The sequence below is a fragment of the Poecilia mexicana genome, unplaced genomic scaffold (genome assembly GCF_051168715.1).
Source record: "Poecilia mexicana isolate PSO_F unplaced genomic scaffold, ASM5116871v1 scaffold_7, whole genome shotgun sequence".
Taxonomy (NCBI): domain Eukaryota; kingdom Metazoa; phylum Chordata; class Actinopteri; order Cyprinodontiformes; family Poeciliidae; genus Poecilia; species Poecilia mexicana.
The window spans coordinates 4,400,729-4,413,399 of record NW_028263376.1 but is presented as its reverse complement, the minus strand read 5'-3'; the positions used below and the strand labels follow the sequence as shown (position 1 = coordinate 4,413,399).

Sequence of the window (12,671 nt, the reverse complement as noted above, 5' to 3'; positions counted from 1 at the left end):
ACGAGAGAACATGTATAAGTACTTAGTTCTTAACCGTCAAACTTTTTTAGTTTTATTAGTTTTATTTTATTAGTTTACAAAAAAGTCAAGTCATTTTGTGCTTTTGAATTTATCTGGAAAAAGTAACTTAGGGGATAAGCAGTAACTTAGGTAGATTAACAGATGTGTGCCACCACTGAATAGCATTAAGAAAAAAACTTTAGTTTATCTTTTCATTATTCAGCAGGATAGAGTCTCAAAAAAAAAAAAATAGTTATGCAGTCACAAAATTATTTTTCCTGTCCATCCGTGTCATCAGATTGAAATCCTATTGAAAATGTAGCTGAGCCCAAGAGAAGAGAGAGTAGGACTGGATCCAAGACCATGGTTGATGCCTATTCTCCAAACGTATGTGATAAAGTGGGGAAATTAACAAAAAATAATGTCTCATTTGCATAAAGATTTTAATTATCAAAATAATTTTAATCATAGTTTATGCAACTGCAATAAAATAGATTTAATTTACTCAGTTATGATTGAATTTTCACATATTAAAGCAGAAAATCCATTTCATACTGCCCTCATTCCTCCTCCTCTATTTGTAGTGAAGATGAGTCTAAAGATGTGAAGTCAAGTTTAGACATGATGGACCTGCTCGATGAGACCATGTTTGTTCATGGCAGCCGTGTGAAAATGGACAGGCTGGATATATGGAACAACGACTGGAAACATGAAGGGACTGGTGTCAATTTCTGCTTTGGAATAATCTACTTCTTCATGCTTATATAAATTATATTAAACTTTAGGGAGTAAATTGAGATCTGAAATAAACCTTCTGCATTTGAGGAAATATGTATTAATCTTTACAGTTGAAATTCATTAGTTTAGGTATTTGCCACTTCTTGAGGTGATTGTTGATAAATGTTCCTTTTTAGTGTAAAAGATGTGCCATATACACCCAACCAATTGGAATGTTTTAGTTTTGAATATAAACATTGTAAATCACCCAAAATGTTGTGATCACCAAGAACATATGGTGTTTTTGTGCTTCTCTTGTGTTTTCAGTTAGACCCTGAATCTGGTCCAACCGAGGGAGGCACAGTCGTAACCATTTCTGGCTCTAATCTCGGTCAAAGGGCCGAAGACATCCAGAGCTCGGTCACAGTGGCCGGAGTGCCATGCATCGTCATCCAGAGCAGATACGAAGTCTCGTCAAGGCAAGTCGTTAGCACAACTCAACTTACTCAGCACTGTATCTGTATCTTTCTTTATGCTAACAGCTGTGTGACTGTACATTGCAGGATAGTGTGTGAGACTACGAGCAGTGGACGGGAGATGAGGGGCCACGCCTCAGTCAGTGTAAGAGGAGGAGGACAGGGGATTTCTGCTCAGACATTCAGTTTTCAGGTCAGTATGACCATTTTATTAAAATGACAATGTTTCAGAAAGGTTTGATATTAAAATTGGTTTACCTGAAGGATGTCTGCTCAGCCCTCCACTATTTAGTTTTTATATATTCAATAAATAAGAATACAATGTAACTGTTAATTAATTTAAATTAACAATATGTTAATTGACTCCCTGTGATGGACTGGTGACCTGCCCACGGTGACCCCGCCTCTCGCCCGTTGACCGCTGGAGATGGGCACCAGCACCCCATGTGACCCCCACACGGGATAAGCATGTTCGATAATTTGAAGGATGAAATATGATGATCTGAAACATTTAAGTGATGAAAAGGAAAACAAAAGACATCTTTAGGGGAGCAAATACTTTATGCGACTGCACATATATATTTATATATATATGCATATAATATGTACTAACAGATACATCTCTCTTAGTCTTAATTTAAGAGACTAAGTTAAGAGAAATTACTTCTCTTGACTATAAAATTAAATGTAAGTAGCTAAGGTAAATGTCAATGAATGCTGCTGTTATTGATGATAATCCACTGTAGTTCTGGCAAGTTCCACCATGAGGAAGAACACTGTAATGGACTGAAACATGCAAAACAGGACCTTTCTGAAAAGCGGGGTGGGTGGGGGTTTCTTTTGTGTTTTTAGGGAAAAAAAGAACCCCACAAATCCTTCATTGCAGTCCTAGTGTGATGTGGCGCAGACCAAAAACAGCACTGGGACAAATAATGCATGAGCAAAAAGGTTTTAACATAACTGTCCAATTAGGGGAAAAGCAGCTTCCCCTGCGGCTCTTCTTAATTAGTGCCTGATGAAATGTAAGGGAACGTCTGCAGTACAAGAGGAACAACTTGTCTGCTTATTTACATAATCATAAAACACCAGTATTGTTCAGTGACCCTAATGAAACCACCTAAATGACAAGCAGCTTAATTAATATATTACATGGCTGTGAGGCAACCTTCATGTGTTTCCCAAAATTCCCTGGTGTCCTGTTTTTATCTCCCCAATAAATCGCATGCTCAGTATTTGATTATTGGCTGCATTTCTTGTCATTTTCATCTTTACATCGTCCACTGCTCCTTCTTTTCCTGCCTCTATCTCCAGAATCCTGTACTCAGCAGCATTTCTCCTTTAAGAGGGCCCAAAGCCGGGGGATCATCCCTCACTATCAAAGGTCGGAGACTGAGGACCGGGCATCCACTTGAGGTCGGAGTTCTGATCGGAGGAGTTTCCTGCATGGTGTAAGGGCCCCAAGAGGTTTTTTAATTATGAAAGAAGAAAAAAAAACTATTGTGGTAGACAGTCGATGCGTTTGATTTGTGTGTGACTCTGTGGAGGAGATGAAAGAAAAACTGTTTCATGTTCAGGATCGACATCCAGGAGGATCAGATCAAGTGTTTGACCAGAGGCAGCAACCGAACGGGAGAGCACGACATCACAGTGCGCTTTGGTGGAGCAGAGCGCCACCTGCAGGGTTCCATGTATCATTACACCCCTAACCCCAACATCACAAGGGCAGCGCCGTCCAAAAGCTTCCTTGGGTACTGCGCTCCACTATTTCTATCTTAGTAAAAGATAAGAGAAGGATTTTAATTATAATTTACTTTACCTTTTTGACTATTTTAATTGTATTTGTCATTTTTAGATAAAGATATTCAGTCTAAAATTCTAGTGTATTTCTAATTTTAAACGTGTTTGAGTCTAAATACCAACATTTGTATTGATGCTGGAAATCCTCAAAAATGCTCCAGTTTCATAGGAGTTTTTAAGATTGAGAAAGTGCTTGATAACTGCACAGTTTTTTAATAAAGTGTTCTCAAACTTTGGATAAAAAGCTTAGATTTGAGAAACATAATTTATAGTTGAAACCAGTAGGCCTGTCACATTAAGCAATAAATCAATTGCATAATAAATTAAAACATGGTCAATAGTTTCCATTTGCATGATTTATCATTTTTCTCTTTTCTCTCTTTCTACCAAAAACTGGATGACCAAAGTCTTCAGTCTGCTGCTTTGGTCTCAACTAGCCCTTTTTCTGAAGGATAATTTTGTTTACAGAGACGTAATAACTTTATTTCTTGTTTTTACCGTTTCACTTATCTATTTTGGATACTTAAAATGTCTTCTAGTCATGTAAATGCTCATTAGAATTTAAATTTGATTGATTTTTGAGATTGTGCTCTTGTATTATTATGCTATTGCCATAATATTGCTTGAAAATAATATTAGTTCATTGCAATAAGTTCTGGGACAATTTATTGTCCAGCAACATTTGTTATCATTACAGGCCTAGTAATATTCTCATACACCTAATAAAAAGACACAATTTTCCTCACTGTCTGAAGTTAAATCAGACTCAACTACTGTTTTACATCAGTTAAAGTGACCAAATATAATCTGTTTTGTAAATGCCATCAGTGTATGAGAGACGATTCAAGTCATCAAATTTTGTAATATTTTAGTCTATCTTGTCCCTATTGTAGTATATAGAAAACTATCACAGGACATTAGTAATAATGCATGATATAAGTTAACTGAAACAGTTTTCTTTGGAAGGAAAGTTTGAAAACTTACTATGAAAATACTTGAACAGTGCTTGAATTTTACTGTGGAAAAATGTTGTGTCCTCCCAGCGGAGGGAGGATCATCAGAGTCAACGGGCACAACCTGGATTTGGCCCAGGAGCCAAAAATGAGAGTGACCCTCAGTCCGCCCGATGCTCTGCCTCCGAGACGGAGAAGGAGCGCCGGGAAGAATATAAAAGTCCACCTCAACAGAGGACAGACCCAACGGGGTCCACCGAGGAGATCGAGGAGGATTGTTCCTGAAGCAAACTGCCCTGATGGAACGCTCTGCCACGTAAAACACGTCAGTTTCAGCTGGATTTCTGTCTTCACCTTACGGTGTCATTAAAGGAGAGGCTCAATGCATTTAAGCTCTCTTTTCTCCCCTTTAGCACGAATCCCACTGCAAGGTGCACAACGCAACTCTCATCCTGTGTCCGACTCCTGCTGTGGGTCCAGAGGCCACAGAGGCCAGGGTCAAAGTTCACTTCCTTTTGGACAGCCTCCATTTTGACTTCAGCACTGTGGGTGGTGAAACGTTCAGCTACGAACCCAACCCCAAGCTGTTCAAGTTGAACAGGAACGACCCGAGCAAGCCGTTCCACCACAAACCGGGCAGCGTCATCTCCGTCGAGGCGAGTCCCACATCATCTGCTTCTAGACATCCGTTGCTCTAGTTGCACTAATAAGGTTTTTAATGCTCACAAATCTGCTCACAAGAGTCAATCTGCTCACATTCCTCTTCCTATTTTTAGGGAGAAAACCTGGATCTGGCCATGTACAAGCAGGAGGTGGAGGCCTGGATTGGAGGGGACTTGTGTGTGGTGAAGACTCTGTCACACAATCACCTGTACTGTGAACCGCCAGCTACGCAGCCCTCCATCACAACCAATAGGAAGCAGGACGGCCTGGAGAGTCTGCCTGAGTTTATTGTGAGTGAGACAGAGAGAGCTGAGATCACAATGGACATAAATTATTATTGGTAGATAGAGCCCATCCCCATGTAATTCAGTCTCAGAATGCATCCAGCTGTTCTGTTTCTGGCCTCAGAGGTTTGGTGGAGAATAAACAGCATGATGAAAACAAAAGGACACAGCATACAGGTCAGAGAGGAAGTTGTGGAGAAATTTAAAGTTGAGTTGGCTTATAAAATAAGATCCTAATGAGCTTTAAACATTTCAGAGCACTCTTCTGAAAATGGAGTGAGTATTGCACGACTACTAGCCTATGAACATATGCAGGATTCATATTTAGTCATAAAAAGTCTACAATATAGAATTTACGTTTACCAAAGAAATTTTGTTTTTCCTTCCATCCAATGAAGGATGAAGGAAAAACATTGACTTATATATTAGAGAGCAGCTTTATGTGCCATTTTACAGCACAGTCAAGTTACTATGTTACCTTCAGTTGTTATACAAATGATGTACACATCATATGTATTAGGATTACTTTATTGCATCATGCATAATGTGCATGTGTATTAATCAGTACCCAAGTACAGAAAGACAGATGTGCAATAATAGCAGAAATGTAAATAAAAATGAGTAAAATGTGATTTGTATTTTAGATAAACCAGATAAACATCTGTGTAAATGTTGCTTTCAGGTGAAAATGGGGAATCTGAACTTCCCCCTGGGAAGAGTGAAATACGACATCCAGGCCCAGTCTACGTTTCCTATGGAGGCTCAGGTGGGGGTTGGGGTGGGAGCCTCCATCGTGGCTCTTATTGTGGTCATCATAGTGCTGATATACAGGTAACCATGGAAACGCTGTGATCAGAGTAGACTCTATTTCTTGACCAGAGCATGATCTGTGCTGTTTCTGTTTTCATCAGGAGGAAGAGCAAGCAGGCCATGAGAGACTATAAAAAGGTCCAGATCCAGCTGGAGAACCTGGAGACCAGCGTCAGGGACCGCTGCAAGAAGGAGTTCACAGGTAGTGCCGTTTTCTCCTCTCAGCTTCTGCTCACCTCAGAGGAGGCTTAGCAAACCAGCTAACTAACTAACTAATTCGCTTTGTAGACCTGATGACAGAGATGATGGACATGTCCAGTGATTTGGTGGGCTCAGGGATTCCCTTCCTCGACTATCGGGCGTACGCAGAGCGCATTTTCTTCCCAGGCCACCAGGAGTCGCCACTGAGGCGAGATCTGGACGTTCCGGAGAGCCGGAGACAGACGGTGGAGCAGGGCCTGGTTCAGCTGTCCAACCTGCTCAACAGCAAACTGTTCCTCACCAAGGTAAAATATTCAAATATTTTCTCTAGTATTGGACAAAAAGCAGCTGTTTTCACACCTGCGTGTTTGCCGCCATAGTTCATTCACACTCTAGAGGTCCAGCGGACGTTTTCCCCCAGAGACCGGGCCTATGTGGCCTCTCTGCTGACGGTGGCGCTGCACGGTAAACTGGAGTACTTCACGGATATCCTGAAAACGCTGCTGAACGACCTGGTGGAGCAATATGTGGCCAAAAATCCCAAACTCATGCTCAGAAGGTGAGGCCTGTTTATCAAAGCAAGTAATCTTTTTCCTCCCACCTGCTTGTAGTTTCTTTGAGAGCACTTTGTTTTTCTTTCTTCTCCAGAACAGAATCAGTGGTGGAGAAGCTGCTGACAAACTGGATGTCCATTTGTCTCTACACCTTTCTGAGGGTATGTGCTCCTGGATATTTATGCCACATCAATAATTAAGGGCTTAATAACTGCTAAATATAAACAAAGGTCTGTACGGCCAAAAGTTTTTTATAGTGATACAGATGTTGAGATTATTGCATAAATTAATCAGATGTATAGTGTGTGAGCAATTGCTTCTCATCCATGTTTTGAAATGAAATGTTTGAATTATTTGGATTACTTGGATTTTTCTTTTTCTTTTTTTAGCAAACAAAATAAACACATTTAAGTCTTTCTATTTTACTAGGTTACATCTGATTAGATTTCAGATGGCATGTTTTTATGTCCCTATCCCAATATTTATTTATACCAATAAATAAATAATGGGAACCGGTTCACTTTCTTCACTTCCAATACTGATATCTGAATTTGAGTATTTGCCCATACCGATCTGATACAGAAAAATAATGCTGAATTGATTGAAAACATTTCTATTTGTAAACACAGACAACAGTAGGTTGTCTACTTCGGTCAAACATGTAAAAATAAATGGCACCAAACCTTCTTTCAAATAGTTCAGATAGTCCAATTAGGAATTCTAAATATAATGTAAAATAAATTATAAAGCATGATGTTGCTCACTGCACATAGCATAGAATTACACTGAATAGATCTGCCCTTATTGATTGGGTACATTGTCACTGATAACAGATCTAGATTTCATTTCGATATCAGGAGTAATACAGATGGTAATATTGGATCAGTGCATCTCTAGACTGGGATGGGGTAACCATGGGAAATGGAGTTCAGCCCAACTCAAACCCAGCCAGTGCAGTACAGATTCTGGTCCAGCCTTTGATTTTATTTATAACATTTTCTAATAGCTACTGTTCTCTGTTTTCTAACTGTATCATGTACTGTAAATCAAGGCGGGGAACCTTTCCACAGATCATCTGCAACTAGAATCAAACCCGAAATTTGATTCAAGTTACTGTGAATCAAATGTAGTTATGAAGGGAAGCCAGTCAGACCTGGCTGCCGAGACAGAGAACAGTTGGCGTTGGAGGATTTCCTAAGTGAATAAATCCTTTCTGCTTGGCCAGGAATCAGCGGGGGAATCGTTTTACATGCTGTTCAGAGCGATAAAACACCAGGTGGACAAAGGACCTGTGGACGCCGTGACAGGAAAAGCCAAATATACGCTCAATGACAACCGGCTGCTACGGGAGGATGTGGAGTACCGCACGCTGGTGAGGATTAGCCCCATTGTGTCACCTGCATGGGAAATTGATGCAATACTTATACAGTACCCAATAATAATAGTCTTATACCTTGTTTTTTATTCATATTGTAAAGAGATCAGAGTTGGATTGAGCAGTCACACCTCCCCAAACGAACCAGATTTTTAGGGAAGAAACAATCTAAAGTTTGTTTAAAGTAGACTAAACAGAGCTGGTATGAATGCAGCCTAAAAGGATGATCTAAGTGTCTCTAACAGCTTTCCCGTATCCCTCATCCAGACTCTGAACGTTGCGATGCCGGCCACAGCCGCCGGTGGAGCCGCCACCAATCAGACGGTTCCGGCGAAGGTTCTGGACTGCGACACCATCACCCAAGTGAAGGAGAAAGTTCTGGAGCAGTCCTGGAAAGGAATGTCGTTTTCACAGAGGCCACACATCGACTCACTACATCTTGGTTAGAGCTTATTTTCAAACTCTAAGTTTGAATGCATCATTCTGCTGTTAGCTATGTGTGGCGGCTGACTCTTTGCAAATGTTAAGTTATTTGCTTTATATTGTCCAGAAAGTTTTTCTGTCTTTTACCCAAAGGGCCGACTGTAAATGAAGTGCTTGCTTGTCGAACCGTATTTTTACCTTGTGTAACTCAAGTTATGCTCAATACTTTATTATGAATTTTTGTTCAAGTTTATAAAACCTTGCTAACTTATTTGCTTGTCGTGTTACCTGGAAGTCTTAAATGTTCAATGATCATCAGAAACATGACTTGGTATGAACGTTTCTCCCCTGCAGAGTGGCGGGCCGGGGTCGCAGGTCACCTCATCCTGTCAGATGAAGACCTGACATCAGTAGTTCAAGGCTCCTGGAAGCGCCTCAACACATTACAGCACTACAAGGTCAGTGCATGTCTCTAAACTACTTACAGCGCCCTGCTCAAGTATTTATACCCATTGAAGGTGTTTTTTTGTTTGTTTTTTTCACATTTTTTACTTTATGACCACAAACCTTAATGTATTTCAGTCATATTTTATGTGAAAAACTAACAAAGTATTGAAGTTAAAGGACAGTCCCAAATGGTTTTTAGAATGTTTTACAACAAAATCTGACAAGTGTGACGTGCATTTAAATTTACCCAATGCTGTAGCTCCTTCCATGATGCACCGCATGTAGGGACCAAGTTATTTTTTCTTTTTACTTTTATTTGTTTTGTTTTTTTCAGCATTGTATTGTGCTTTTTGTGTATATGGAAAAAGTAAAAATTACCCCAATAAATAAATAATATAAAAGTGACCAGGGTGGCACCAAAAATTTGGTTTGTGAAAATCATAATTCTAGTAATCATAATAACATATGATAATTATCAAAGTAAAGAGAGGCTTAACAAAATGTTTCTTCAAAAATGTTTAAAGCTACACATATTTTTCCTTGCTCACTGCATTTTGGCAGTGGGCATTAATTAATGCAGTAACCTTCATGTTGAAGAACATGAAGGTTAGTGGTTGTAATGTTGCAGAATGCAGAAATGTTGAGGGAGCAAATTCTTTTTGCACAGCTTTCTATCTGGATTAGTGGGTTTTTTTTGCATGCATGGGGAAAATATTTAACAGCTGCGATGCCTGAGCAGGTCCCTGACGGAGCAACCGTGGCCCTCGTTCCCAGGAACAACAAGCATCACCTGCATGACAGCCACGACTACATGCCTGGAGAAAGTAAGTCACAAACACACAGGAATACAGACATGAACAATATTAGGGCATTCTTGTGTTTTCCAACATATTTTGACAAATAGATATTTAGTAGCAATTTTAACAATACTGGGGAATTAAAGTAATAAAAATAAGCAAAGACTTTCTGTAAAATGTGATTTAAAAATTGCAATTTTTGGTGAATTATAAATTGGATCATCGCCCATACCAAATCCAACTGAAAAAAGTCAAGTTAAACCAGTTGCCATGCAGGATTTGGCCGTTCAGCATTGTGGAGGTTTGGCCAGCTACTAATATGGAGGCAGAGTGTCCTAACTTTTTCCTGAGCTAGTGAACACATTTTAGTTCTCAATAGTTGAATGAATACAACTAAAAATATTTTAAAAAGTCTAGTTTTTTGCAGTCTCCTGGCTTCTAAGAGGAATTTTGATAACATTTCTTTTCTACATAAGAAAATCTGAGCGGTTTGATTTTTTTTACATGCCTGAAGTAACCAGTGGGGGTCACTGTTGAGCTTTTATTTTTGCATAAAGCTTTGCTTACACGACTTTGACTGAAGTTTTGAGGCTGACAAAATGAAAATAGATATTTTTTCTTCTAAGTCAATAAATAGGTAGTTTGAAATCAGTTAAAGGTTTATGTAAGGAAAAAATAAAAACATGTGAAGTTTCCCAAAGGTGATGAGCATAAAAAGAGTGAAATATTTTTATTAATTTCATATCAGTTTTTTAAGCTGTAATCTTTCTAGATTTTATTGTTATATAGTGTAATAATATATCATTAGCATACAACATTATATTTCAGATGATACAGAGACGATGTATTTAATAGTGAGTGTCAGCCATTCTGACCCAGCTATCCCGCCTGCCCTACAGAGACCCCTATGTTGGACGATGGGGAGGAGGGCGGGGTGAGGCTCTGGCACCTGGTGAAAGCCAGCGACGAGTCAGAGCTGCCGAAGCACCGGCGGGGCAGTGTGAGAGAGAAAGGAGGGGAACGAGCCAAGGCCATTCCTGAGATCTACCTCACACGGCTGCTGTCCATGAAGGTAACACGGCTCAGGGGGAAGAAATGGGATCTGCCTTTTGATTGGTGGAAGCTGCAGTCGATTAAACACACTTCTGTGATTGGACAGGGTCCAAAGCGCGTCGGCAGCAGGAACAGGAATAACACTTTAAATGTCACTGTTCCAACCACCACCAGCATTAGTCGCTAAAACATCAGTAATATAATATTAGTCTTCCCCAGAAGTCTTTAATGATTTATCACTGTGTGACTTTGTTCTCGTGCTCCACTCCAGGCTAATGATGCAATAAAACGCCAGTAATGTTTCCCTCAGATGGAGCTTCCATTTAAAGAAAGAAAAAGAAAAAAAAGACTTCTGTCGTTTGCATTTTTCACACCATCCTTCATATTTAACTCTTCTGAAGCGCAGCGGCTCTAACGAGCCACGGCTCTGTGCCTTTCTGTTTCCAAACTGAAACCTCCATGCATTGTGAACTAATGTGAGCTTCCATTATTAAAAGCATGTGAAAGATTCATTTTCATGATGTATGTGACCCAGTGTATTGTTTTACTTTAAATGTTCACTTTCAGACAAACTTTGAGAGCCAGTGGGCAGTAAGTTAAAATGCCTAATATGTCTAATAGTAAAATCAAAATGGTGAGTCATAAATCTACCACAGGGCAGAGGGCAGTTCATTTATTAATGTGCATCACCAATATTTTCAAATGTTATAGGGTTATTATATGAAACCATGACGGCTGAATGCAGCACGTTTGGACCTTCAACTTCTGTCTGTCATGAAGCATTCCAGATTTAGGAATGCCAGCAATGTTTTTGGAAATATTAAAGTCCAGGCAAACATCTACACTCTCTAGAATGTAGACAGAGACGTTTGTTTTTCTAATGCTAGCTGTCTTTATGGCTAAAAGTTTAATCAATTTGTTTTTACTTTAATTAGTAAAAATGTGTCTTACAGCAGCTGCTAAAATCAATAAAAGGAGGTCAGAAGTTAACGATAAAATCAGAGATCAGAAATTGGCCAACTTCTTACCTAGTTTTATTTATCAAAGTGAGGAAACTTGACAACAAAGTGTGTGCTGTCTTCAAGCACTTGTGAATAAAACATCTGACGAGATACAAGATCTGATGGATTCATTTGATCTTCTGCTGTTGAGGCAGGTTTTTAGAAAATCTGTCCTTGGGAATCACCTTGTTGGGTCTATTTTATGTTAAACATTATTATTTTCTGCATGATTAGTAGATGCGGGGCAAGATATTTGAATAAATTGTGTACATTAAGCTTCTGAGGAGAATGTAATATCTTCAAATATAATCAGAACCAGGGACTTGGAGGCTCAGCTATCTGGTAAAGAAGGCTGGTTCTGTTCTGGAGACTTTGGAACCAATGAGGTGAAGGAGCAAAGAAGGATTCCTGGAAAAATAAAAATAATTATGGACAGTCCTGATTGTCCTCTTCAGAATAGAGGGGCGGGCCCTGTGGTAATATTCAGAGGGTCATCACACATAAAGCAAGTTTTTTTTCTTGTATTTTGAAGGCATGAGCTTAGATTAGTTTAATTTTCATGGGAAAGTTATTTAAAAATGCTAAGATAACTGAAAATATGTGGTTATAATCTGAATCAATGGGACAAAATGAGGCAGAAGGACTTAAGTATACACAAAGTGCATAACTTTTGTTCTATGTGCCTTACAATAAAAGGGACAAAAATTATTCAGTTTTTTATAGTCCTGGACAAGTTTCATAGAATTAACCTTTAATATGACTGAGATATTGAGAATCAAAGAAGCAGTAAAGCAGAATGTCCCATTTTGTACAGCCAAGATTCTTCAAGAGTTAAAGTAACAGATGAAGAAGCCCAAATTTGAGAAAAAAAGGGAAATAACTTTAAAAATCTTTCAGAAAGCCTGAAAATAGAGAATAGACTCCTTTAAAGGACTACAAGAACAAGTAGCAGAGGATTCTACAAACAATCTGTAAATAAGTCAATAGTGTGTTTTTCTTGATCCAAATATTTACTTAATCTTCACTCACTTTGTTTTAATTTAATTTAAATAATTTCAGGTGTGAAGTTTGAGGCGCTGTCTCTTGTCTTTTATTTTGAAAGCCATTTCTTACTGTCGCC

At 39.1% G+C, this 12,671-nt stretch overlaps 1 protein-coding gene across 1 annotated transcript in view; it reads left to right on the top strand.

The window, feature by feature from the left end:
• The window catches only part of LOC106915444 (plexin-B1-like), a 45,212-nt gene that overhangs the window by 27,571 nt on the left and 4,970 nt on the right, over positions 1-12,671 (top strand). The window contains exons 16-32 of the mRNA XM_088006893.1: positions 1,045-1,196; positions 1,281-1,386; positions 2,505-2,641; positions 2,768-2,941; positions 4,034-4,268; positions 4,357-4,599; positions 4,720-4,896; positions 5,573-5,721; positions 5,802-5,902; positions 5,989-6,206; positions 6,282-6,460; positions 6,550-6,616; positions 7,681-7,827; positions 8,098-8,272; positions 8,608-8,711; positions 9,440-9,524; positions 10,397-10,569. Coding sequence (XP_087863019.1) covers positions 1,045-1,196; positions 1,281-1,386; positions 2,505-2,641; positions 2,768-2,941; positions 4,034-4,268; positions 4,357-4,599; positions 4,720-4,896; positions 5,573-5,721; positions 5,802-5,902; positions 5,989-6,206; positions 6,282-6,460; positions 6,550-6,616; positions 7,681-7,827; positions 8,098-8,272; positions 8,608-8,711; positions 9,440-9,524; positions 10,397-10,569 — 2,622 coding nt within the window. The remainder of the gene's footprint in view (positions 1-1,044; positions 1,197-1,280; positions 1,387-2,504; positions 2,642-2,767; positions 2,942-4,033; positions 4,269-4,356; positions 4,600-4,719; positions 4,897-5,572; positions 5,722-5,801; positions 5,903-5,988; positions 6,207-6,281; positions 6,461-6,549; positions 6,617-7,680; positions 7,828-8,097; positions 8,273-8,607; positions 8,712-9,439; positions 9,525-10,396; positions 10,570-12,671) is intronic.